Source organism: Fusarium subglutinans (genome assembly GCF_013396075.1).
Source record: "Fusarium subglutinans strain NRRL 66333 chromosome Unknown NRRL66333_c0000282, whole genome shotgun sequence".
Classification (NCBI taxonomy): Eukaryota; Fungi; Ascomycota; class Sordariomycetes; order Hypocreales; family Nectriaceae; genus Fusarium; species Fusarium subglutinans.
Genome location: NW_023502345.1, coordinates 1 through 19640, shown reverse-complemented (window position 1 = coordinate 19640; position 19640 = coordinate 1). Strand labels below are relative to the sequence as shown.

Here is a 19640-nt window from a genome sequence, read left to right as displayed (position 1 = left end):
AAGTCCGCAGCCTCTGTTCGCATAACCGTGGGCGTAGTGTAAATGGTTGATGAGGAATGTGGCCTTTTCTGGTTTGTTCATGGCCCTTTGTGAAGCGTTTATATTGCATGGCCATTTCTCCGATTTGCTTATTCCAAGGCCTGCTTCGATTCGTCTGCTTTTGCGAGAACTCGTGCCGTCTTCATGTCCTTCCATTATTTGACATCCTGTGCTGTTTGGACTGCTTTAACAATTTGCTGCTCCGAAGCTTGAGCTCGTTGTATATCTTTCTAAGAGTCCTTAGGTTGTTCATCCCAGCCCCAGACAAAAGAAAGATATTTCACCATGTTGACACGCTTAGAGCGCATTTCAACCATCCATGGGTGCTCCATCATCTTCCAGGGACTGGCTCGTCTGTTGGGTTGTTTTTCCAAACTAAGACGATGTTAGCACACGCTCCTGAAGGAGGGGGGGAGACTTACCAGCACTCGATGAAATATTTGAAGTTGTCACTCCAATACACATCCATTTCAGGTTCGTCCTTCAGTTTGGGCACGTTCTGTCTGACGATGTATGTGAGTAAATCTATAAGACCAGCCCGTGGTTGCATTTCTGTGCCATCCGCTGGGAATGGGAAACGATGCTGCGCAACCTCGAGAAGGGTAACTCCGGTTGACCAAACATCCGAAGTAATAGTATAGGACTGGCCAGTGATACGCTCAGGTGCCATATAATAGCTGGTGCCGATAAAAGTATTGGCCTCTCCCTTAGTACCGAAATCGCCAGAAACACCGAAATCGCAAAGTTTCACGGCACCATCTCGGCAGAGCAGGATATTCGAAGGTTTGATGTCTCGATGAATGATTCGTCGAGTATGCAGGTACGTGAGGCCGCCCAAAACACCCTCAGCAATCTTTCCTAAAACCTTCTCTCCTGTTCTGCCCCCCAAACGCTTGACCTCCTTGTAAATACTATCAAGCGAACCGCCTTCACAAAACTCCATTGCGATTGAGATTGTTGCCGTAGCCGGATCGACAAAGGCTCCATAGTACTTGCATATGTGGTCTGAAGCGCACTCTTTGTTGAATCCCAGCTCTCTGAGAATCTGCTTTTTGACATCGGGGTCCGGATTCGTAGTGATGACCTTAAAAATGTCAGTATTCAAACTGTGGTTTATGGTCGAGATAACTCACCTTGAGGGCAAAAACAGTGTTACCACCCTTGAGCTTGCATCTTGTGACAGCACCTCCAGCACCTTCACCAAGATTTCCAATCTCGACAATTCTCTTCTCCAAGCTTGCGATTCTCCAACCCTCTTCGTCAAGTTCATCAACGTCCAGAGTCCTGGCCTTCTCAAGGCTTAGTTTATCGAATGCTTCCAAACCTTGGAGACTTCCATCACGCTCCATGGATACCCCGCCCTCGCTTCTCTCGGAGTACATAGATCCCACAGCAGATACCGGATCCGGAGTACCTTGAGGTCTTGATACACCTATACCATACTGCGAAGCAAAGGACAAAGCGGAATATTGAGATCCTGCAGAAGTGGGATTGCTTGCCCGTCCATCTAAAGGTCCGAAACTGCCAGACCTTGAGTGGGCCGCGCTACTTTCACTACCGCCACCAGCCGATGCTTGGGTTGCACATTGGGATCGTGGTAATTGTTCATGGGGTGTGATTTGACTACCCATAGGGGTTGCCAGATGTAGTGTCGGCAAAGGGGGCCTTGAAGGTGCAGGCACGGCTGCTCCTTGATTGCCTACAGCTTTGGCATTAGGTGATGGTGGGATAGCAAGGCCAAGCCTGGGTGTACGAGCTCCACCACTTCTGGCGCCAGGAATGGCGGGTCGGAGGAGAGGCACGGGAGAAGGGCCCGAGTTATGTGTTGGCAGAGAAATTGGAGTGGGAGCAGCAGGCTGTTGTTATAATTCGTAAGTTAGACATTAAAGACAAGGAAGAGCAATCAGGAGAGCGTACGGGTAGTGGAGTCGAATCAGAACTCTGAGGCTGTTGGTCGGCCATATTCGCTATTACGCTGGTGACAAGGGTTCCAATAGTGTATACAAAATGATGAGGTCTTGTTGGGGATCAGATGGAAAGTGTTTCTTTGTTCTGAAAAGAAGTCTCTCCCAGGGAGGATGGTATCAACCAGAGACGATCGTGATAGTCGGATGTGAGCAGTAAGCGTCGTCGAGCGGCCAGCGTCGTCGTAAGTATGAATACGGATATAGGAATGTAACTAATTCAACGTCAAGTGTTTGGCGATAGGTAGCAGCAATAGCGAATGTTAGAAATCGGTTAAGCCGACTGCTTCGTTGAGAGTCAAAAAGGTACGAATGGCGTCGTCAAAGAACCAAGTGAGGCAGCGGCAGGAGTAACAACGGCCCACGCAAAAGAGCGGGGAAAGTATGGTTGGCGGCGTTTAGGTGTATAGAGGTAAGTCTAGAGGTAGTAGGTGAGGCAGACTTCGTAAATATACCAACGTTGTTATGCTCAAGAAAACGTCGCAAAACAGGGCCTAAGCTGACAAAAAAAAAGGCGTGGCAACGAACGACACGTCGTCGAGTGAATCCGAAACGGCAGGAGGAAAAGATGAGAAAGGATGTGAGATCATATGAGAGGGCGAGAACTAGAGAAAAGAGGACGTATAAGCTGGGAATGGCGTCCACCATAGATGCATTGATTGGATCGGGTCTGGGTGGGCGGGTTTGTGACTGTGACTGCCACTGAGACTAGGAAGGGCGGGGCGCTTGGGCATCTGTGACCCCTAGGTAGAGCTCAGCGAAAGATGCACAGGGCCCCAAGGGGTAGTACACACTACACAGTTAGTAGATTGGACCTGAGGTACGGGCGGGGAGCTCTCCATCTTGTTCGCGCGCGGGGGCGTTGAGTGATCGATTGGGCATGTCAGTAATTACTCCGTAAGCATTGAGCGCTACCTAGCCCGGTATTTTGCCTTAGTAGGTAAGTACCTACTAACCTAGGAACCTTACCTTAAGGCTTAGGTAGACTTGAGGGGGGAGGGACGGGAAGCTGGCAGGCTTCCCAGGTATTGGTGGTTTTGAGATATGTCTCAGATTCTCGCCAAGCTCATCTAAAGTGGTTTAGGAACTTGCTCAATACATACAACACGCGCTTGATTACTTCTTACAGGCTACAACCACAACACAGACCAAGTTAAGTTGAGTTACAGGTGTATTGGGATAAGGTAGGGATGGTCAGTTAGTTACCTGACTATCTCCCTATCTACCTATATGTGGGTATGTTTACCCTGTGATACCTCGCATCCAAATGCGACTGGTCTGAAGTTTAGCAAGTCAAGTCAGCCAGATATAAAACCAAGGGTTGCCATCAGTTCGGCCAGTGGGATGAAAGGTGGGATGAATCTGCAAGCTCTTGCTGGTGTGATTCGACTCTTTCATCATGTCGGGGGGTCTTTAATGCACCTATCGTGAAATAATGAACATCAATATTGGACATGGGCTTTTGAGAGACAATTGGATCCAGGCACATGAAGCCATAAGCTCATGGACAAGTTTATAGCTGGGTTGCACACACATTGTCATTCTCGTCGTCACACTCTGCAGTATTTCAGGTTTTTTCGCCATGGCCCCCAACAGTCGGTGTACCAACGATAGTGCAGTTTGACTTGGTCTCATTCATATTCCGATGAGCCGGGTTAACCTCCACATCCTCGTTTCGAAATTCAGAGTCAGGCTACGGTACTTCATGACATCAAGCCTAGGTACGGAGTAGTGGAGCTGTTAATTCGCACCATCCATCATGGGTCAGTTGCACCGGAAGCGCTTGTCCCATATCAACGTGGTCCAACCGCAATTCATGGCTCGCTAGGGAGGGATGAGGAGATCCTTCAAGCCTTCGGTCAGCATCTAATTCGTAAAGCTTTCGAGAGTAATATGCAATCTTGGCAATATCGTTGTCGTAAGACAAAACATACGGATTCTTGGGTGACAAGTCAAAATAGCACCTGGGAAGCCCCTGAGCTAGATATTTGGAATAACACCAGGACCCCAGACGTGTTTGTGAAATCGTTTAACAATCAAAACAAAATACCTACTGCAAACCCAATCAGATGGCGAAACACAATGACTGTCACATCAGCTAGCTATGTCGCAGCTGAACATATACCAGGCATGTCTCCCCATTTGTCAAAGCAACCTTGTGATATTACGGGCGATCTTACAGGTTTGTGATGCAAGACAGGCGCCCGAGTGTCGGCTTCAAATGCGTTTTCTATCATTATTGGAATTATAAGACTAGCCATGATTGGTACATAACTAGATAATTTAAAACGAAAACAATGGAATCAGTCATAAGTCATCAGTCATCAGTATATTCGCGATAGGTGAGCGTCGTAGGGAGGGTTAACCTTTGAAAGCGCCTTTTTAGTGGCATTCCCCATTGCTGTAAGCGCGCGTTTAGGTGACCGCCTGCATGTGGCGCCGAAAGTGGATCAAGGGTCCCCGTCCCGCGATTTTGCGACGCCTGTCACCGCCAAAAAATTCCAGTCTAAGTTAGTCAGATCCAACTTTGCATACCTGCCTTAGCTTGGGAGGTTGGTCTTTGAAAGGATCAAATTGACTGCTGCTATTATAAACCCGAATCATGGTGCCACCTGCCGACCCCGAGCGTACAACTGCTGTGTCAGACGACGAAATCTTGTCTGGTGCCGGTTCATCTTCTGACGAGTCTGACTACCTCGACAGCGCCACATCTCGAAAACGCCGGAGGACAACAGAAGAGCCCCAGAATGAAGGTGACAAGATCGAAGACGAGGAAGGGGAAGATGACGAGTTGAAGAGAGTTCTTTCTACTATCAAGGTTCCGTCTCGAATCAAGCGAGCCGTTCAAGTCGACCAGAAGGAGGCTCAAACTAAAGCCTTGATCACAACCAAGAACTCGGTTCAGGCTCCTACCGACCCAAATACCACCTTTTCTTCCCTCAACGTGCGACCATGGCTGGTACAGTCACTAGCAAATATGGCTATTAAACGGCCGACGGGGATTCAAAAGGGCTGTATCCCCGAGATCTTGAAAGGCAGGGATTGTATCGGTGGTAGTCGAACAGGTTCCGGTAAAACAGTAGCCTTCGCTGTGCCTATCTTGCAGAAATGGTCAGAAGATCCTACTGCCATCTTTGCTATCGTCTTAACACCAACAAGAGAACTAGCGCTGCAGATTTTTGAGCAGTTCAAGGCCATCTCTTCTCCTCAGAGCCTCAAGGCGATCTTGGTGACAGGAGGCTCAGATATGCGCACACAGGCCATTGAGATCGGAAAGCGGCCGCATGTGATAATTGCAACCCCTGGTCGTCTTGCGGATCATATTCGAACTTCCGGAGAGGACACCATTTGTGGATTGAGGAGAGTTCGATACGTGGTTCTTGATGAAGCTGATCGCCTTCTCAACGCCAATGGGCCTGGCAGTATGCTTCCTGACGTGGAAGAGTGCCTCTCTGTTCTGCCCCCAGCTACCGAGAGACAGACGCTTCTGTTTACTGCTACTATTACTCCCGAAGTTCGAGCTCTCAAGGACATGCCAATCAAGCCTGGAAAGCAACCAGTATTCGTGTGTGAGGTTGACACACAGACACTGGCTATACCTACAACATTGAAACAGATGTATATCAAGACACCTGTGACTCATAAGGAGCACTATCTCCACGTATTTTTGCTCACCGAAGCCAATGTCGACAAAACTGTCATCCTATTCTGCAACCGAACCTCGACCGCCGACTACCTTCACCACCTTCTTCGAATGCTTAACCATCGAGTCACTTCTCTACACTCTAAACTTCCCCAAAGACAGCGAATTGACAACCTAGCTCGGTTCCGCGCTTCAGCGGCGCGTATCCTTGTAGCAACTGACGTTGCCGCTCGTGGTTTGGATATTCCTGAAGTCAGCCTTGTTATCAACTACGATCTCCCACGCGACCCTGATGACTACATCCATCGAGTCGGTCGTACAGCCCGTGCGGGTCGCAACGGTGAGGCGGTCAGCTTTGTGGGCCAGCGTGACGTGGAACTGGCCCTTACAATCGAGAAGCGTGTCGGCCGTGATATGGAATCTTGGGAGGAAGAGGGCGTCAATCTCGAGACTCGTGTCGTTCGTGATGCCCTCAAGATCGTGTCAGAGAAGAAACGCGAGGCTTTATTAGAGGTAGAGGAAGGGAGGGAAGTTGGTGGCAAGCGAAAGCGCACAAAGCAAAAGCTGCGAGTGGAATAAACTTGGATTCTCTGGTTCAAACGGATAGACAAAAGCATATTTTTAATATTGATTTCAAGAGGCTAATGATCCATCTCATGTAGACATTTGCGCAGCAGGCAAAGAGAGATCCACCGACTTGCACATACTTAGAGCTATTGCAAGCACAACCAGGTATCCCGTGTACTCTCTGCATAGAATTCACGATCAAGTTCGTTGATGCGCAATTGTCATGTTAAAATGTGCAAAAAAGGTAAATTGGTGCCCCCAGCGAGGATTGAACTCGCGACCTCAGCATACCTCCATGAAGTCTTGGACATATAAGAGCTGCGTGATAAACCACTACACCATGGGGGCTCACGGCCGACGGTGGAAATTTTCAGTATATAGGGCTCCTCAGCGCTTTGACTGACAAAGTAAATACTAACCTCTTACCTATTACTTTATTATTTCTATATTATTAATTTATTTTACAATACTTATTATATATAGTAATTTTAAGTTTCTATAAGTTAAGTTATGTTTTTTATTTAATTACCCTAATAGTATATAATATTTACCTAAGTCTATATAAGCTTGTCTTGAGTCAAGTCGACAGATGCCGAAACTTTTTAAACACAAAATTATGTCTGGCAACAACGTGCGTGCCAGTTCATCATCAATGCTTAATAGATCCATATAGAGTCGTGTATATAATGTTATTATTCTGTGGTTTCTAAAGGCAACATACAAAACGGCCAATTCAAACGGAAGCTCGAAACGAATTGCCGATATAATCTGTAAGCCTTTTGTTATCAATCATCCGCGCCCGTTGCGAGAAGATGACGAATGACATCCACAACTAGACATGTTGAGCTTGTGATGATTCTCAGCAAACCCGAGTAGAAACGACTGCTTCTCGCCTATACCAAATCAGGTCTATGTATGTCTATCGTATGTGCCATCATCGCAACATTTCAGCGTAGGCACTGGACTGGAAATGGCAATATGCGCCGATGTCGCACCAGTTTACTGATAATTGCCCGACGTTGCCGTTTTATCCTCTACCGGGATTCTGCTCACAAGCTTTGCATATCAGGACGGACTCGCTGAATAGCCTTATAGAAATGCTATTCGACTTCGAACTACTCTCCTGCGTCATTGTTATCGATCCGATCTTCAGTGCGGTGGGAACTACCTAGAGTGGACTTGATGATCGGGAAATTTCGTCGATCAATGCATATTCTGGAGTGACGTAGGTTAGGACAAACTGAGCCAAGCCAGATGGCAAAGTCCTCGAATTGCCTTCCCGATTGCTTTGCTATCAGGCGAATTGTGTGATCGATGTGTTGTCAGTCTCTCCCGGGTAAGTGATGCGACAGCGCCAGATCGCGTGGTATTACTATCACATTTGTTGCTGACGACGTAACTTGTGGCGTTGTTCCTGAGCTTGACGACACCTGGCTTTGTAGGACTATCAACCTTGGCGGGTCAATGACATGCTCAACTGCATTCGAGCGTTAACGTCATCGACTTCGACACTAACACTGTCCAGTGTTTGGAATCATCGACATGCTTCATCAATATCGTCTGAAGTATTAATTCATGAGACCTCACAAATCAATACATATGATAACATCGTCAAGCAAATCGGAATCTACGGGTTTGTCTAAAACTGCGAGTGTCGATGACGGATCCTTCGGAGCTTGTATGTATTGCTGCTCCTAATAAAGAATTGAGAACTGGAAATCATGCCTACCGTGTTCCTAGTCTGTTTCCCCACGTTCTCGGTAGATCGGCCACTACGAAATCCGTGAGCTGTGCAAAGACTGTCGTGAGTGTCCCCACGCTGATCTGATCGGATTGATACGTAGGTGCTTGTCTGGGCGTGCATGTGGGCTCGGCATGTTTCGTGCACCCGAAAGCGAAAATTGTCCGCCAGAAAGTCAGTCACAAGGACAGAAACCCAACCAACCTGATAACCTTACGGAGTACTTCGCGGCAGATACCCTCGTACGACCATGTTTTCAAGATAATTTGAAATAAGGTAAGTAGTAGGTTCACAATCTTTAGATCCACCAAGGGAGAGTAAATAAACGGATTCATCGTAGTTTGTAGAAGCTTCTCACTCAGCAATGATATTATCAATACTCGGATTAGGAATCAGTCTCGCAGGGTTTTCAGCGCTGATACGCACACACCCTTGATCAACCTCGGCCGAGAAGATGGCGGTGGAATTGACTGACAAAGCAGATTAGGGACCATCCCCTTAATGAGCCAAATTCGGCATGGGCCTGGAAGGCTTCCACGCTAACGCATATGTCCCTGGACCTAAAGCCTGAGCCTCAGACGGGTGCTGGCTGGCGGGCTTCTTTGAGCCTGAGGTCGTGACTCTCACCAATCTCCGCCCTTTGAAGCTGTGATGCTGACTGTGTTATGGACAACCTTAACCACCAGCGGTCAATGGTCCGCACACGACCGATGAGTTCTCGCCAATTATGGTCCTCTGCGTGAAGCACAGTCTGCGCCTTGTGTCATTTACAGCAGCTGTTGCGATGTGTCAATCGGCATGGGAATACGCGGAATTCAGTCGGTGTTAAACCCTTTTGAGTACGAGTTACGATGCACCTGTTCTGAGGCCTGATGAGTCAAATGATATCAAATCATCCAAGCCAGGATCCATGTCGAAGGAAATGCTTCGAATATCGGCCGAAGCCGTGTTCATGGACGTATTGAGATCGTTTCTCAACCTGCATCACATCCATGGCTGGAACTTCCAGTGGAACATGAATCGAAGAAATCTGCATCCAATGAATACCCCAAGGCGTTGTCAGACACCAATATAGACCTATTCGTTAAATCCACGATTTGAATACCGCCGAGCTGGCTGATGTTGATTAGCAAGGCACCATACGACCCATCGTGGAGCCTCTTTCGGTGATGGAAGCGAAAAAGAACGAAAAATATTTCCAGAAAAGCGGAGTATGGAAAATCTGTGACTCTTGTCAATCCCGTCATTAGACCGCCCAGCGGACAGTCACAGATGGTTAGTGGTCGGCGACCTCGGGATTCAGGATAGGCCGGCCCAGTCCGGCAATAACATGGCTTCTTCTAAGTCGGCATCATCTTGGACCGATTAAGAGGCCGTCTTAAGGCTAGCCGTGTAGCCGAGTTAAAAGAGTGTTGCAACAAGAAAAGAGGGAATTAAAGCTAATACAGGGCTGCCTTTACGGATATTCGGATTAGATGTAATAAACTTTGCTTACTTCACGGCATACGCACAGCAAGGCTAAGAGCTACTGTCTGCCTACCTTACCTATGGAAGTACTTATGATGTGTTTGGTGGAGAAATACCTGCGAGAAAAGTGTTGCCTAATAACTTTTTGGAAATAGGCAATCATAATATACAAACATACTAGCAATACAGCAGGTTGGTGCTGACTTGGATCTCCAAACTACAAAAGCGAGAACAGATTCAGAGTTGCCTGGTAAAAGCTTATCAAGTGACCATGAGGCACAGATGGTATAGGGATTTGGGTTACTTCTTGCTCGTTATCACTTAACATAACGGTGGTGATTGACAGGTTTGCTGGCTATTATTGACTCGTATGTACTCTGTACAGAGTACCGTAATTCGGTCTTTAACAACAAAGCCGACATCCATGGATGGATTAGATGGCGGCCGACTGAGCTCAGCCCTACGATTGATTACAGCGATACGTGGACAAGGACGTACATACATCCTCCCCGCGGACTACGCCAGGCCTGGGCACTGTGAGCATAGTGCGTTGTTACTGGACGATGCCCTCCCATGGTATGCTCTCTCGCTTTCGCTTACGTTCGCTGTCTGGAACAAGCTCACCCTTTCGCAGTATGCCCTATGATCCCTTGGCTGCTGACGACAAGCACATGAGGCGGAGTTATGCCTCAGGGTTCACAACAGGAAGGAAGCGGAAAACGCAATCTGGACTGATCAATCAGCCACTAGGTGAAACTCGCCAACATTGACGTGGAGCATACTCAAACAGTCGTTATGAATTTATTAGTTTTGACGAGTCGTCGGCCCATAAGCATCAAATTAAACTAGGCTGGGCTCAGCGGGCATTTACTGTAGACTGTAGAGGGACTGGAAAGTGTGTAGGTCATCCTCCCTATCATCGTGACAGGAACTTAACTTTGGAGGCAGGCACGGGATGCAAAATGTTGTCTTGGAATTGGTCTTGATGGATGCATGGAGATAATACAAATCCCCGTCCGTATCAGTATGTTGTTGCTGAGCCAGCATGCAGTGTTTGTAACTCAGCGTCACACCTCGATCTCTGCCTATCCCATCTAGGAAATCGACTCTGCAGCAAGAGTCATCGCCGTATCGGTGTCAGACATGATCGCGACACCGACAGGGCGCAAAGAACGAATAAGGTTCGCTCAATGCTGAGAAATGCATCTGCCTTAGGTAAGGTTCCTGAAGAGCAGGCTTGTAAATCCATCCTCGGATTTGTCGTGGTTCTAGCGGAGCTAGGCGGACATGGTCAGATTAACGACTGTGGTCGGCTGAAGAGTCAACGCTAATGGCACCGGGTTTCTAATCAAACACACATTTGCAGGCTGCTTACGGACCTCGAAGGCCAGCCTGCGATTATGAATCGCCCACGCCAGCCCTGTGTGAAATTGCGACTCGAAGCGTGTGCTGGCAGTGCTTACCTTACAGTTGAACATGTTGCGATCTGAGTTATGGTGAAAGTAATGGGTTTGTTGCGCCATTGAGAAGAGGATTACGGTTGCTACTGTGACACTGCCAGTAAGACTGAGATTGGTACTGGAAGTCGGTGTTGATAGCCGGAAAATGCAGTCGCTGTGATAACTCTAACAAAGTATTGAGGGACACGGCATGGAAGAATCCAGGGCAGTGAACCTCCGCCTTCCCAGCTCGGATACACATAATACAGGAGGTACCTGCGCCGGGGCCGTCAAGCAGCGGCCTGACTGAGGTACCCAAGCCCGAGGATTGACATGGACTTCCGTAACGTCCGCCCGCTACACCGGGGCCGCGGACGGGGATGTTTCGCTGCTGGATTCGTGTCAGTCATGTCATCCAGTAAAAGACAGAAAGGTACAGGGGCCATGTGCAAATCAATGTGCCGTGGGAGCCTTTTGGGTGGATCTTTCTAAGCTTTCGCGGCTTCGCGGTGTCTAGGAGTCATCCGTCCACACACACCCGTACGTATCCATGTCAATCATCACTAAGCCACACACCCTTCGAACCTTGGCCCTTGCTTTGCAATGGGGACTGTGGACATTTCTCGCACTCCTCGGGTCCGCGTGCGCAAAGTCCGCTTAGCGGCGTGTCGGGCATAACTCATAATCCCATGCCACACCCGTGAGACAACATGAAAAGTCCGTAAAGGATCACTGGAGTTAAAAGATTCGGATCCCCCCGTTTCAAGATCCATCTCTTTCACAACATCAATCAGATAAACACAACATCATCACAACAACTACGAATCAGCCTCGAAAGCTTCTATCAAGGTCAACCATCTCCACATTCGTCTCAGACAAACACACGGACTCGACTAGCACCTTATCACCTAATCCCATAAGTCATTGTCACCACAGCCGACATCCCTGCCGCTAACTTCAAGCCTGCCGCAATCGGGATCGCTGCCTTGACTCACAACATCAAACCGCCATTATATACATAGGACAAAGACCCCTACCTTATCTGGGCCCTCTTTTTCACCATGTCGACTACAACAACAACAACCACTTCTATTCATAGGCCAACTGCCTCCAAGACTTCTTCTCTCCGACAGTCCACGCTCAAGAAGAACATGTCTATCACACAAACTTACTACCTCGCCCACAAGGCCCGAGCCAAGCTCTCGCGTGAGGCTGCTCAGCCCGATCATGACCTTCGACTGCTTGTCGGTCACGCCAACCTCCTCGATTCTCTGATGCTCGAGCTTGCCGACGCTGAGCGAGAACAAGAACGGTGGTTCAACCAATCTGTACGAGGAGCAACCAATGCTCAGCAAGAACGAAGGGTGCAGTGGGACGACAACATTGTCGAAGAAGAGGACGAGGATGACTACGACTCAGACTCTTCGGACTCTGACGACTACGATTCAGAGGACGAGGATGTCGAGATGGCCAATACTTCTATTCCCGTCAAGCCCATGAGCCCACGAATCACACACATCGAGCTCGACGAAGACATGGAGGAGGACGATCTTGAGGAGGACTATGCTCAGCTAGAGCTTGTTCGAACACCATCTCACTCTAACTCACCACCCGAGCTTGTCGACCACGACTCAGATTCATCTGATGATGACTCAATGCCCCCATCGCCACCCCAGTCCATCCTGACCTTCGATGAGAAGGATGTCAAGGAGCAGTCGCAACAAGAACAAGAATCCAATTCACTCTACGATGAGGAGTACTACCTGCCACCTCGAAACCCTGCGAGGCTTGTGTCGGCCATCTCGGTCTACTAAGCGGGAAACTCATTTAATGATTGATTTGTGATTTCAGCGACTTGTTTCATGCACAAAGCGATGGCGGCATTGCATGGCGTTTACTATACAAAGGGATACCACACGGATTCGGATACAACAAAAAGCATTTTTGCATTTTCTTTTAGTTATAAAGCATATGACTTAACGGATTTCATTGTGTCATTACAAAGAAGGATTTCACCACTCTACGAAGGACAAAGAAGGGACTGTACCAGACAGATGGGAATTGGATATTATCATGATTGGGTCCGCTCCCGACACACGGTTGAGTGGTAGCTTTCGATAGGCTTCGCCCCAATGGTAGATAGCTCAGCAAAGGAGGCTTTCAGTAGCCCAAAAAATAAATAAGAAAAAACATTGAAAACTATCATATCATTCTTGAATCTCCTTGTAAATTGTGAACTATGCTATGCTATGCCTCGGCCAGCAGCCGGCTATCATGAATGGTAGCCGGCGTTGACGCCATACTCGCCGGTCGATATCCTTATCAGCGGTAAAAATTTCGTGATAACTGAGAGTATCGGGATCGGTCGCAAGCCCAAGTCCGATCGGGGTGTCTTTGGACCAACAGGCGGTGCCCGTGAGACCCGTCAAGGGCGTGCGGAATCTTGGCAGTGCTACACCGACTCCTCCAACACACGCCCCTTTTGCTCTAGTTATAGAATTTTCCCCTTCGATTGCGGTGAATGATTCATCAGCTAGGCCCGTCCATCATGAAAGACCTTGACGTCCCAACCATCAGGGTCCGTGATACCCAATCACGATGCATGAACTGTACACATTGGGGCGTCTATAACGGTCGGGGTTTTGTCAGCGGAGACATTCAATTCTCCATTCTTGCCATGTCAGCGACATAGCAGTCGAAGAAAGGCTCGTTTGACATCCATCATGACAATGACTATCAGCGGACAATACCAAACCCCGATGGCTGGAAACGGCAACACCAGGGCGCAGGAGCATGTCCTGTGATGACAACAAAAAGAAAAGAAGAGGCACAGGCAAAAATTACACACAGACAAAACCCCCCAGGCCGCATAGCCCGCCCGCCATTTCCATCCCTTGACTGAAGAAGAAGGACTTACGACTACAGGCTTGGCGGAATTATCAAAGCATCCCTGAGGTCCGAGGAGTCATTCAATGCCCAACATTACAATCTTTTTATGCTTGGATCTTCCACTAACGGTAGTTTTTAATCATCCCCCACCAGCGCATCGCCGCATCGAGCCTCAAATGGGTCCAACTGGATCCAGCGTTCCACAGGTGGTGGTTTTCTTCAGACTTTTTCAAATATTTTACGAAACGTCCACATAGACAACTCAATCGTGAACAAGGATAGAACCATGCACAAAATTTGCGTATGCGGGTCGTATCCGCTTTGGAGTCGAACTCTTTAAAGCCCTACATACGTACAGCCGGGCAGCCCGGGTCAGAGCTCCATTACTTGATTACCTTAGGCAGAGACAATATGCCCAATAGCTTATGAATTCTCCTGTCCGATGAATCACGATGAGGCGGACCTGGGAAAGAAGGGATGCGAGTTTTCTTTCTTGTTCCTTAAAACTCATGAACACGTTTCCCGGCCACTCGATCTCGTTACCCACTAATATCCTCTCGTTGCTTCTTGGCTTTCTTAGCCGAGAGACTCGCGGCCCCATAATCTCAGGTACATACCATTCACCATGCAAGGGCCCAGGGCGTATCTTGCTCAAGCAAGCTGAGCTGACCGCTTCTGGGCCTCTCACCGATGGCTGACCTGGCAGGACAGCACTGGACAGGACATCGTACAGGAGTAAGGTATCAAACACGTACTATGCACCTTTGTCGACTCGGTTTGCGAATGAATGAGCCCAGCTAGCCCCTTACTGGTTTGATAGAGGCGGTAAAGGAGAATTGACTGCTTCATGCTTGAACGAAGTGTCTAGACTGTCTGCCATGGCATTATGTATGATTATGCACGGTCTTCTTCACAATAACCACGTAGCTGAGAAGAAAGGGAAGCTTGAGCCTTCGTGTTCGGAAGCATTGTCCATTGAGCTAAAAGTCGATCTCTGAGTTTGGGGGAAAACCGGGGCTCGATGGAAGATCACAGATCATGAGATTGATAAGACCAGATAGGCCCTGCTCACTGCTTATCGCTCGTTGCGCATATGCGTATGCTACAATACTCAGCCTCAGAATGCAAGAATCGTATGAGAGAATGGTGAACTCGTCACATACACACAACTATCAACATAGATTCTTCATGGAACATTATGCGTTTTCTGGGTCTATATTGCGCGTTCTCTGCAAGCCAGACTGGCCCATCTCTCGATAGAATTCACACAAGGTCCGATACGGACATTGTTGGAGCCACGGCGTCGTATCGGCCGGCGTTGGTCGGTCACAACCTCACAGGACCTGAAAATGGCCCACATCTTTCCGAGCAATCCCGGGCCGAAAATCGGACATCAGGACCGCATCTCATTGGCTCTTCAGATGTCATGCCATGGGGTTTAGACGAGTCCGGGGAAGTGGCCTGTGTGACCGAGATAGACTTGATCTCATGCCGAAACACCTACTGTACCTAGGCTAGGGGAGGAAAGAAAACACAAAACCTTGACCCTAAGCGATAAAAATGTTTAGGTAAATTCAGCCTAAGTTTAGGGGATCTTTGATAAGTTTATTTTGGCACCCTAGATCAAGGTCCGGTGTTTTCTTGCTCCCCGAGGCTAGGTAATAGACCTTCTGTTATCGGGACTGCGGGAGCAAACCAGGCGGGTTTGATAAGCTTTACTAGTTGATGCTGAGTCTAACATAGGGGTCTGCTGATCAATAGCAACTAGTTGAATGTTATCTATTGCCAGTCTTGAGGGTGAGCTGCTGACCTACTGGGAGAGACAACTCAGTATGAGGCCAGCCAGTCAAAGGGCTAGGGTTCACGATATGTTTTGAACAAGAGCATCGTCTAAGCACCATCTCTTGGCTATTGATTCCATTGTAGATCTTGGAGTTCTCGTAAATATTGCTGACAACACAAGTTGCTCACGGCTACAATATTCGTCAAGAGCCATTAGTTATTAATCATGAATAGAAGCCCGTTCCCAGAAGCTCGGTAATAAGGAACAAGCAGTAAGCTCCTCCGCATGATAAACTTCGGACTTGGGGAATTTAAATGTCGATCTTGTTGTTCTCGTGGATTGCCAAACTCCGAAGTCCGTAAGCGAGCCAAATGCACGGACCAACCGTTGTCAGTACGTCATTGTGTAGCTTTTCGCAAATCAAATCAGTTACCTTTTCAGTGTAAAACATGTCGACGTCTTGATAAAACCGCACACTTGCTATCATGCGACTTGTCCCGAGGCGAGTCCTCGCTCACGATCTTTCTCCGGGCCTCACGTGCCGTACTTACCGGCTGCAACGGCGCCAATACGCGACTTCGCTTTCACCTCCCCCACCGCCTCTTTCCGGATACACATCGTTGGCTTCACGAAGGCTCATATCCGTCACCGGCCCAGACTCAGCAAAGTTTCTGCAGGGAATTGTGACTGCCAACGTGACCACGAGGGACGGAAAACCGAGGAGTGATGGGTTCTATGCCGCTTTTTTGACTGCGACTGGCAGAGTACTCTACGATGTGTTCATCTACCCAAATCACAATACTTCGGGAGCTTCGGCCGAGGAGCCAGGGTATCTGATTGAAGTTGATGCAGACCAAGCGTCAACGCTCGCGAAACATATCAAGCGTTACAAGCTCAGAGCAAAGCTAGCCGTTCGCTTATTGGAAAATGATGAGGCAACAGTTTGGCATGCGTGGGACGACTCAACTTCTGCGAACCCCAGCTCAATCGTCAAGTCGGGCAAGTTTTCTCTCCAGGATCCAAGAGCCCCTGGTCTGGGGTATCGGCTACTGCAACTGGATCAGCACCCTCCCCAGATCGATCTCGAACCAAGCACTCAGGAAGCTTATACAATACGAAGATACCTAAATGGTATTCCCGAAGGTCAAGATGAGATATCTCGAGAGCATGCTCTTCCTCAGGAAACAAATATGGATATTATGAAAGGAATCGATTTCCACAAAGGCTGCTATGTTGGTCAGGAACTTACAATCCGCACTAGACATCGTGGTGTAGTTCGCAAACGAATTCTGCCCTGTGTAGTCTACGAAAAAGAGCATGCACCACCGCCAACACTTCAGTATCACACAGACGATACAACGTCTTCTCTCGAGAGTGTGACCGCAGACATGATACCACGAGACACAAGCATCGGACGATTTGAGAAAAGAGGTCGAAGCGCCGGCAAGTGGCTTAAGGGTGTGGGAAACATTGGGCTCGGGCTGTGCCGCCTCGAGATCATGACTGATGTGACACTGCCAGGAGATGCGGCGTCGGGGGCTTTCAACCCAGAGGACGAGTTTGTCCTAGATTGGGGCGAAGAGGAAAGCCGCAATACAGTCAAGGTTAAGGCTTTTGTGCCGGAGTGGTTGAGAGAAGGTCTTGATGCGGAGAATCAGAGAAATGAAAAGTTGAGCAGTAAAAAATAAAGGTGTGCTGTAAAATACTGTATAAATACAATAAGTGTATGTCTCAAATAGGGACATATCTGAACATATTCATTAAGCTTCTTTCTCAATCATCGCCAACCTGTACTTTGTTCTTGAGACAGTGGCCGCACTGTGCCATGAAAAGACGGTCCATGACAGTATCATATTATTACAGTACTACGGCGGAACAATCAGATTATGCGATCCTCCTGACTACGTTTCCTGGACAGGGCAACGGCCGGAACAGTCCGTTAGAAGGCATCCTTCAGAGGTGAGTTCACTTTGGAGTGAAGCTGTTGGTCCGTGTAGGACGTTGATTGCTTGTCCCAATATACTATATAACTTATATGTGATGCATGGCGCAAGCTCACACTGCCACCAGTCATGCATGAGTCCTTGAATTGATCATCGCACTTTAAGCCTTTTAGATTTCTTTCAGGGGGTTGTGGCTGTGCATAGAATTCGAGTTGGAGTGAAAACCGAACGAATATAGGTATCTAAAAATGCAGACCAACAAGAGTAAGGACTGAGGTTATGTTAGCCAGTGAGAAGGCTAACTAACCTGGGCTACATTACCTAGTCTGACATAGACTCAGGGACAAGATCATCACGAAGTTGATCACTGAAATACGTAGCAAATTAGCCCTTACGCATTAGGTGGATAGATTGTTGGATAAGGGGTTCAAGTCGCTGCGTTTGCCCACTCTAGCAGTTAACAGGCAGTAAGCAAAAGCTTGCATTGCTGCGGACCCAACTGTGTGCCATGGATATCTCCTGCAAGAGCCCATTCGCTGACTTTGATTAGTCTTGCAATTGAATTAAACCAGCGAAGCGACGTCGAATTAAGTACTCCTGCTGCGACCTTGGCTTACTTATATACAAACAGGAAGGTTGAAATTAACCCTTGGATCGTCGTCTGACTGTACACTATGCAATCTCACGAGCCTCAGCCCTGTGGTTGAGACCGGGGATAGTCTTGGCCTGTCGCTTAATTTATCTCATGTATGGTAAAGTTCTCAGGAGCCGACATTTGACGGCTCGGTGATGCATTCGTGAGTCTTCAGCCTTCTTCATTGTTTTCTGCCGTTCAGGCCTTATTTAATGGTCGAAGCTGCCGTGCTGAATTTCTGCATCGGTTGACGATACCTTCTCTCTCATTATTTTCTTGGCGCCTGAAACACACGGTCCCACGGGCGTTTGTATCTCTACGATGGCGACAGAGACTGCCCCTAAGACCATCAAGCGGTTAATCGCTTGTTGCGATGGCACTTGGATGGATAGTGACAATGGCTACGAAGAAACCGGCTTGCTAAGAAAAGAAGGTTCTCTTCAGATACCTTCCAACGTTACTCGAATATCCCGTTGTTTTGAGAAGAGGTGCAGCGATGGCAAGCTTCAAGTTGTCAACTATGAGTCAGGTGTTGGTACAGGCAGCAACGTACTCGATAGTATTACTGGCGGTGCTTTTGGTATGGGACTCGCAGAGGTGAGGGTGTCGGAGCATTATAATGAAGGATGTTGGCTGACCATTTCTTCTAGCGCATGCGGGAAACATATTCGTTTTTATGTTCCAACTATATGGATGGCGATGAGATAATACTCGTTGGTTTCTCCCGAGGTGCTTTCACAGTCCGTTCTGTGGCAGGCATAATCGGCAATCTAGGCCTACTCACACGAGAGGGTGTTGAGTTCTTCTACCCTATCTTCAAAGATATGCAGCATTGGATGGATGATGATTATGAAGATCCATTCCCTAACATTCCGTTCCCTGATAAACCCAAAGGGAAGGATGCTGCAGACGTTTACAGGGCTCGCTTGGAGCAACTCGGCTACACTCGTGTGAGGCGGAGTGAAGGACAAGGCGACATCATCACCATCAAAGCAGTGGGCGTCTGGGATACCGTCGGTAGCCTCGGAATTCCTAGAGTCTTATGGCTGGAGAAACTGGGAATTCGGGCGGACAATGATGAATAAGTTTCACCTCTAAATCTTCAAGAACTCGGGTTGCTGACCAGCTTCTTACGTTTAAGTGGCATGACACAAATCTGTCAGATAGAATCGAACATGCGTTCCAGGCCCTCGCCCTGGATGAAACAAGGCCCCCCTTCACACCAGCAGTCTGGGAGAGGCTCCCGGAGAACAAATACACAACTGATCTCAGGCAGGTATGGTTTCCTGGGAATCATGGTAACTGTGGTGGCGGATGGGAAGACCAGAGCATGTCAAACATCACACTTGCATGTGAGGATTCTATACAGCTTATACTCAACAACCTTGTACTTGAAAACTAACTTCGAAATAGGGATGATGGACCAACTGGCTTCAATTGGGGTTGAGTTCGACCTCCCTGCACTAGAACGATGCTTCTTCCAGAACTTCAAATTCTGTTGGATAACTGATGCCCTTGTTTGTATGTATTT

The 19640-nt window shown here is 48.2% G+C and overlaps 5 protein-coding genes across 5 annotated transcripts; 4 read left to right on the top strand and 1 right to left on the bottom strand.

Moving 5' to 3' along the window:
- Nucleotides 1-269: 269 nt before the first annotated feature.
- Nucleotides 270-2001, bottom strand: FSUBG_12664 (STE STE7 MKK kinase; the record flags this gene model as incomplete). Its single annotated transcript, XM_036677474.1, has 4 exons — nucleotides 270-414; nucleotides 462-1123; nucleotides 1173-1895; nucleotides 1957-2001. 4 exons carry the CDS (start codon nucleotides 1999-2001, stop codon nucleotides 270-272), a joined length of 1575 nt encoding a protein of 524 aa, XP_036531855.1.
- Nucleotides 2002-4605: 2604 nt separating this feature from the next.
- On the top strand, nucleotides 4606-6225 carry FSUBG_12663 (ATP-dependent RNA helicase DBP8; the record flags this gene model as incomplete). Its single annotated transcript, XM_036677473.1, has 1 exon — nucleotides 4606-6225. The coding sequence occupies one exon, from the start codon at nucleotides 4606-4608 to the stop codon at nucleotides 6223-6225; it is 1620 nt and encodes a 539-aa protein (XP_036531854.1).
- Nucleotides 6226-11921: 5696 nt separating this feature from the next.
- Nucleotides 11922-12674, top strand: FSUBG_12662 (uncharacterized protein; the record flags this gene model as incomplete). Its single annotated transcript, XM_036677472.1, has 1 exon — nucleotides 11922-12674. One exon carries the CDS (start codon nucleotides 11922-11924, stop codon nucleotides 12672-12674), a length of 753 nt encoding a protein of 250 aa, XP_036531853.1.
- A 3343-nt stretch (nucleotides 12675-16017) lies between these two features.
- FSUBG_12661 (transferase CAF17 mitochondrial) lies at nucleotides 16018-17220 on the top strand (the record flags this gene model as incomplete). The annotated part of the gene is made up of 1 exon (XM_036677471.1): nucleotides 16018-17220. One exon carries the CDS (start codon nucleotides 16018-16020, stop codon nucleotides 17218-17220), a length of 1203 nt encoding a protein of 400 aa, XP_036531852.1.
- Nucleotides 17221-18430: 1210 nt separating this feature from the next.
- On the top strand, nucleotides 18431-19640 carry FSUBG_12660 (uncharacterized protein; the record flags this gene model as incomplete). Its single annotated transcript, XM_036677470.1, has 4 exons — nucleotides 18431-18706; nucleotides 18760-19126; nucleotides 19273-19461; nucleotides 19523-19630. Coding segments are annotated over 4 exons (940 nt in total), but the record flags the coding sequence as incomplete, so codon positions are not given.